General features: G+C 43.2%; 1 protein-coding gene across 1 annotated transcript; it reads left to right on the top strand.

The window, feature by feature from the left end:
- The first annotated feature begins 236 nt into the window (after nt 1-236).
- On the top strand, nt 237-5,770 carry TARDBP (TAR DNA binding protein). Its single transcript, XM_009889554.1, has 5 exons — nt 237-482; nt 1,243-1,406; nt 2,459-2,599; nt 3,302-3,472; nt 3,856-5,770. Exons 1-5 carry the CDS (start codon nt 245-247, stop codon nt 4,384-4,386), a joined length of 1,245 nt encoding a protein of 414 aa, XP_009887856.1. The 5' UTR covers nt 237-244; the 3' UTR covers nt 4,387-5,770.
- Nucleotides 5,771-6,452: the final 682 nt, after the last annotated feature.

The following is a 6,452-nucleotide window of genomic DNA, read 5'->3' as shown; positions in this document are numbered from 1 at the left end:
TCGCTGTCGGTCCCTCCGCAGGCTCCGGGGCGGGCTGAGATGTTGGTCCGTGTGTCTGTCGGTACGGCAGGGCCCGAGGCTTGAACGCCACTGAATAACGCTTTTCGGCGTGCCCCGTTGTGTAATAAATACAGATGGGTTTATGCCTTAGGGCTAGGAAAGTGAAAACCAAATCAAGGGAAACAGGGTGATGGCTTATGCCTGCTTTCCCCCCTCTCCTCTACTTCAGCAACTTCCAGCAAAGATGTCCGAGTATATCCGGGTGACGGAGGATGAGAACGATGAGCCCATCGAGATCCCCTCGGAGGATGACGGCACCGTGCTGCTGTCCACCGTCACCGCCCAGTTCCCCGGGGCCTGCGGGCTGCGCTACCGGAACCCGGTGTCGCAGTGCATGAGGGGTGTCCGGCTGGTGGAGGGCATCCTGCACGCGCCGGAAGCTGGGTGGGGAAACCTGGTCTATGTTGTTAATTACCCCAAAGGTTTGTCTTCGTTCCTTCGGCTTTTTCGTGCAAGCTTGCTTTGTCGGTTACGAAGTCTGTGTGAGTCACTGCTAATGTGATGTGGCTACAGTATTACTGATGAACCCTCTGATTTTTGGAAGTTCAGCAATTTTATTCCTGTATCTGTCCTGCAGAGTAGATTTGACCCCACTCAGTTTTCAGATGTGCAGTTAAGATTTTTAACTCTCTACCTATCCAAGCACTTTAATGACAAAATCTTGCATTATCCTTGGAGGGTTCACAGACTTATATAGACTTCTGATGACTGTGGTGTGACGGGATCTCTGTGTTCTCACAGATGCTCCTCAAGCCATGGTGTGGTCAGAGGTACCATTTGAAAATGCTCAGGAATAGAGGAGCCTGACCACGCCCCCACACACCCTCCCTCTCCCTGTTCCCTTCCTAAAAAAGGGAAGTAAATTGCTAATAAAATACTCATGTTAAAAAATCCTGTTTTCTCCACATCCTCATAGGACTGTGAATGTTATTGGTAATACTTTAGTAAACTAATGCAAAATTGCATTTTGGAGGAGGACTTAAGTGTAGACTGTTCTTTCTTCGCTCCTTAACATTTGTAGGCAGTTGGATCTGGATTATATGCTCCCAGCAGCTGGCGTGTGTCTTTTCTATTGTGTACTTTTTCTCATAACAGTCTATGATTTTATACCATGTGCTTCATAATCAGTGGAAGCAATTTCCAGAGTTGAGGATGATGTCTAATATACTTCTTTATATTCAGATAATAAGAGAAAAATGGATGAAACAGATGCATCATCAGCTGTGAAAGTGAAACGAGCAGTACAGAAGACTTCAGATTTAATAGTCTTGGGTCTTCCCTGGAAAACCACTGAACAAGACTTAAAGGAATATTTCAGTACGTTTGGAGAAGTTTTGATGGTGCAGGTAAAATCCTTTTGCAGCTCAAGTAAGGGATGTTAGGTAGAAATCAGTCTTCCGACGAAGTCGGTAGAAACAAGCAGCCGTATAAACTCAGAGAAGGTCTGAAGCTGTGTCTGTCTGTCCCTAGGTTGCGTTCTGTTCCGTCAGCTTTGTAGCTCCAGGCTTGTGTAGGTACAGATGGTCAGGGATATTTTATGCAGATTAGCTTAATGGGTACAGTGTTTTTAAGAGCTTTTTAATTTATATTACTGTTACTAATTGTTGCAGCTAATATGTGTGTACTTATAGATATGTGTTAAGGAATTAGATTGCTGCGATGGGAGTGGTTTACAAGACTGATAAACTCTCAAACAGAACTTTACTAAATTCATTCAGTAACAGCACGCTTTGTACTAGGCGTTACGTCTGTATTACCACTGCCTACACCAGACTGTTGGTCTGTAACGCACGTATCGTGCGTCAGCGGAGTGTAGCGGGTACTGCTTGGTTAGCATGGGTGCTTGGGACCTCGGTGGCCTGAGCTGCCGAGATGGCCTGGCCATGCATGAGGGCTTTCAATGGCAGAAGTCGGGACATAAACCTTCCTCAGTTGTCTCCCATCTTCATGCGTGATGTTTTTATCCTCCCAGAAGGGGGATCTCACCCGACCCTGCTGCACTTGGCTTGTTCTGCATCTGTTGTCACTTGGGTGCCTCCTGTGTGCAGTTGCACGGGTTTGCCCCCTTGGTGGTCACGTTGTTTATACAGCTGGTCTGGCTATGACATCACAATACTACAAAACATTTATATCCCATTTTTGGTTATGCTTGGGCTCAAGCGAGCTAATAATTCTGACTTGTAGGTGTCACAGGCCCCCGCTTTGACTATATAACATTAAGGTATTTTTTGCAAGAAAAGGTAGGCGTATAGAGTGAGATAATCAGAACTTTCTGTGTACTTTTTCTGGCGATCTGAATATCAAGATGATGACTGGTAAATAGCACGTCATTAAGGCACATATACAGGTGTGCAGTTTCTGTGATCTTCTAAAAGCCTTTTTTTTTTTCTTGTCTTAGGTTAAGAAGGATATTAAAACTGGCCACTCGAAAGGTTTTGGTTTTGTTCGGTTTACGGATTATGAAACCCAGGTGAAAGTAATGTCTCAGCGGCACATGATAGATGGAAGATGGTGTGACTGTAAACTTCCCAATTCTAAGGTACTTTTGTATTTATTGCTAGTTTTGGTTTTACCAAACACTCGAAGTGCACCTCATAGCAATCAGTAACTGTGTTAAGTGAGCAGACGAACAGATTATTAATTTGGTCTTGGATATGGCTTTTGAGTCTGTGACAAGTGCAGGACAAGTGGGAGCAAGGAAGGAAAACGGGGAGGAGGTGGGTGAGCAGGAAGTGAACAACAAGCGTTGGGAAAATAGCTTGTTATGTGGGGGAATTAACTACAGATGGAAATCTGAAACTGTGTTTTAATGTCCAGCAGTACCTGCTTAACTTGTCTGCTGCATGAATGAATGGAGAGTAACGCAGGCGGAATAACTAATCTAGGGAATGAGTCTTTGAATTCAAAACTGAACCTGAAGCTTCTGTTTATTTCCTGTGTGTATATAGGCAGTTATTACAAAAAAAAAAAAAAAGGCATTTTCCTGCAGCGGCATTGTCCCTGTTCTTGTGTATTGCTCCAGTCTTCATGTTTTTGTGACTCTTCTCCATCTGTACCAAGGTGCAGGCATGTTCCGAACAGAACTTTTTTTAGGTCTGTAATTTACAATCTCAAACTTTCTCGATCTTCAGTCCTCAGAACAGGCAGGATTAAAAGAGGCCTTTACCATCATGTAACTCGCTTCTCAAGGATAGTTGTGATTTCTTTCGTTTTTTTCTTTCCCCCCTTCAATTCTCTCCAGCAAAGTCCTGATGAACCTTTGCGTAGCAGAAAAGTGTTTGTTGGGCGCTGCACTGAGGACATGACGGCAGATGAACTCCGACAGTTCTTTGCCCAGTACGGAGAAGTGGTAGATGTCTTCATTCCTAAACCCTTCCGAGCTTTTGCTTTTGTTACATTTGCAGATTATCAGGTACGTCTTAAAATATTTTAAAATCTTCACATTTAGACAGCCTACATTTCAGTAGCTTGATAAAGCATTATTTCTGGAATTACACATGGACACTTACTTGTCCACTGTCTAGAGAATTCCAGCAGTACTAGCTTGGTTTGTTTTATTGAACTGTCTAAGGTTACACTTTCCAGATGCCGTTGTACAGATGGGTTTTTATACTGCAGTTAGTATAGTAGTGAATGCAAAGATAAACCGCTTCAAATTGGATTAAGTATATGCGTATGCTTCCTTTGCAGGTTAAGTATCTGCTCAGAGTCATGTGGGGTTTTTTTTTGTCTTGTACTACTGACTTTAAAAGAAGAGAAGTCTAACATATTTAATCAATCCCTTATTTCTTATAGGTTGCCCAATCCCTTTGTGGAGAGGACTTGATCATTAAAGGAATCAGCGTACATATATCCAATGCTGAACCTAAGCACAATAGCAATAGACAGTTAGAGAGAGGTGGAAGATTTGGTGGTAATCCGGGAGGCTTTGGGAATCAAGGGGGGTTTGGCAACAGCAGAGGAGGCGGGGGAGGACTGGGTAACAACCAGGGCAGTAACATGGGTGGCGGTATGAACTTCGGAGCCTTTAGCATCAACCCTGCCATGATGGCAGCGGCGCAGGCAGCCCTGCAGAGCAGCTGGGGAATGATGGGCATGCTGGCTAGTCAGCAGAACCAGTCGGGGCCCTCGGGAAACAACCAGCCTCAAGGCAACATGCAGCGGGAGCAGAACCAGGGCTTTAGTTCAGGAAACAACTCGTACGGCGGTTCCAACTCGGGGGCAGCGATAGGCTGGGGCTCGGCCTCGAACGCGGGCTCCAGCAGTGGGTTTAACGGAGGCTTTGGTTCAAGCATGGATTCCAAATCGTCAGGCTGGGGAATGTAGACGCAGTGGGCTCTGATACTGACTCTATGGTGGGAAATCAAATTTTTCTAACTCCTGGTAAGTATACTGTAAATTACATATATACTAAAATTTTCCAAATTGGTTTGTTCAGTGTGCAGTATATTCAGCAGTATTTTTGACATTTTTCTTTTTTAAGAAAAAAAAAAAAAAAGAAAAAAGAAAGGTAAAAGGAATTTTCTAAGTTTTGTTACATATCTTGTTGGAATACTGAATGTTTGGAAGCGGACTGCTGTTTGCCCGATAGGTAAACTAACACTACAATCGATAGGAAAGGGTTCACCTGTAATACTTTGTCCCTTGTTTCCCGGCTACCTGAATTCTTTGCATGTTCAAAATGGAAACCATTGGTCAGAAACAGCATTCTCTCCCTCTTGTTTTTAATTTGATCCCACCATAAGACTCTCCAAGCGCCCCAGTTGGAGAACACAGTGTCGTTTTTGTTTCGTTTGTGTTTTTTTTAACACTGTCTCCCCTCCATACTAAAGTACGATATGAAGGCTTCATTTAATCTCCGCAGTTCATCTCATTTCAAATGTGTATGGAAGAAGCACTTCATTGAAAGCAGTGCTGTAAATATTCTGCCTTAGGAATACTTCTGTCTACATGCTTTCTCATCCAAGAATACTTCATCACACCGCACATGCTGCGTCTTAGACGGTGGGTGTTCCATTTTTATCCGCTACTCTTTATTTCATGGAGTCGTATCAACGCTATGAACGCAAGGCTGTGAGATGGAACCAGAAGGCTGTTTGAACTTTTGAAACCTTGTGTGGGATTGATGGTGGTGCCGAGGCATGAGAGGGCTGGTATGTGCGAGATAAAGGAGAGAGCGCATGCAGAGACCTGGTGGTGCATTATGGGATTTTATTTTACTTGGCGAGATGTCTCTCAATCCTGTGGCTTTGGTGAGAGAGTGTGCGGAGAGCAATGATAGCAAATAAAGTACGAGTGTTTATTGCATTCAAAGGACATCCATATGTGGAAGACTTTAAGTGGGTTTTATACCTAGTTAATCAATTAGTTGAATGTGTTATGTGAAATGAATATTTGTATTTTTTTTCCCTTATGTCAACTGCTGTGAATGCTGTATGGTGTGTGTTTTTTTTTTCTGTTAATGATCTGTAAGTGTGGTAATGTGAATTGAAGATGATGGGGTTTGTGATGAGAACATTGAGCTTGTGGTGTGCTTTGCAGTAGCTCTTGTCGCAGAGATCACTGGCGAGCTCAGTGTGCCTCTTCAGGGTGGAAGTTCCACTGTCTGTAAGATATCCATAAGAATGCTGTTTGCTGCAGTTTCGTGTTTGGATGCTTTTTATAAGATTTGTCACTGTAGGAAATTCTTAAATAAAACTGATTTAAGTAATATGTGTCTTTGTTTTGCAGCCCTGAATGCAAAGAATTCATAGCAGTTAATTAATTTTACCCTTTTGAGATGAACTTCTGTAAAGCTCTTTTGCAGTAATTCGGTTTGTTTCAGATAAGCATGCTCTAAAAGTTGACAAGTCAAACGGAGCCACCGCTCACCACGTATTGGCACCTGACACCCAACTTTAATCCACTGTATTTTTGCACTGTTCAGTGATATGTATAGACCTAAAATCCAGTTCCCACATGTTTGGGTGCCTGCACCTAGAATGGTAAGCAGTTCCCTCCAGATTGCATCTGTACCAAGGAACATTACTTAATTCTTATTTTAGGAGTTGGAGTTCCTCATCAGAAGTGGGTTGGGGGAGACAAACACTGTCGAGGTGTATTTCTGTCCACAGCATCTCCTTTGGGGATGTAAGTTTTTAACTTGTTTTTAGACTGGTCCACTCATGGAAATTAGGCTTCTGCAACACTTTCAGCTCAGAAGCAAGCTATAAACTCAAGTTTAAAACTAGTCACAGGAAAGACTTTCCAGCTGAATAAAGCATTAGTAAATGTGCGTAGACTTTATTACAGGTGCAGAAGTGTTAACTAAGGCAGCTTCTTGACAAAGAGCAGGATGTTTCAGCAGAACCTGGTAGAAGATCACTTCCACTGGTGGCAGGAACTTGAATTGA

This window comes from Charadrius vociferus, unplaced genomic scaffold (genome assembly GCF_000708025.1).
Source record: "Charadrius vociferus isolate BGI_N301 unplaced genomic scaffold, ASM70802v2 scaffold477, whole genome shotgun sequence".
Lineage (NCBI taxonomy): Eukaryota > Metazoa > Chordata > Aves > Charadriiformes > Charadriidae > Charadrius > Charadrius vociferus.
The sequence above is the reverse complement of the archived record's forward strand: the minus strand, read 5'-3'. Positions and strand labels throughout refer to the sequence as shown.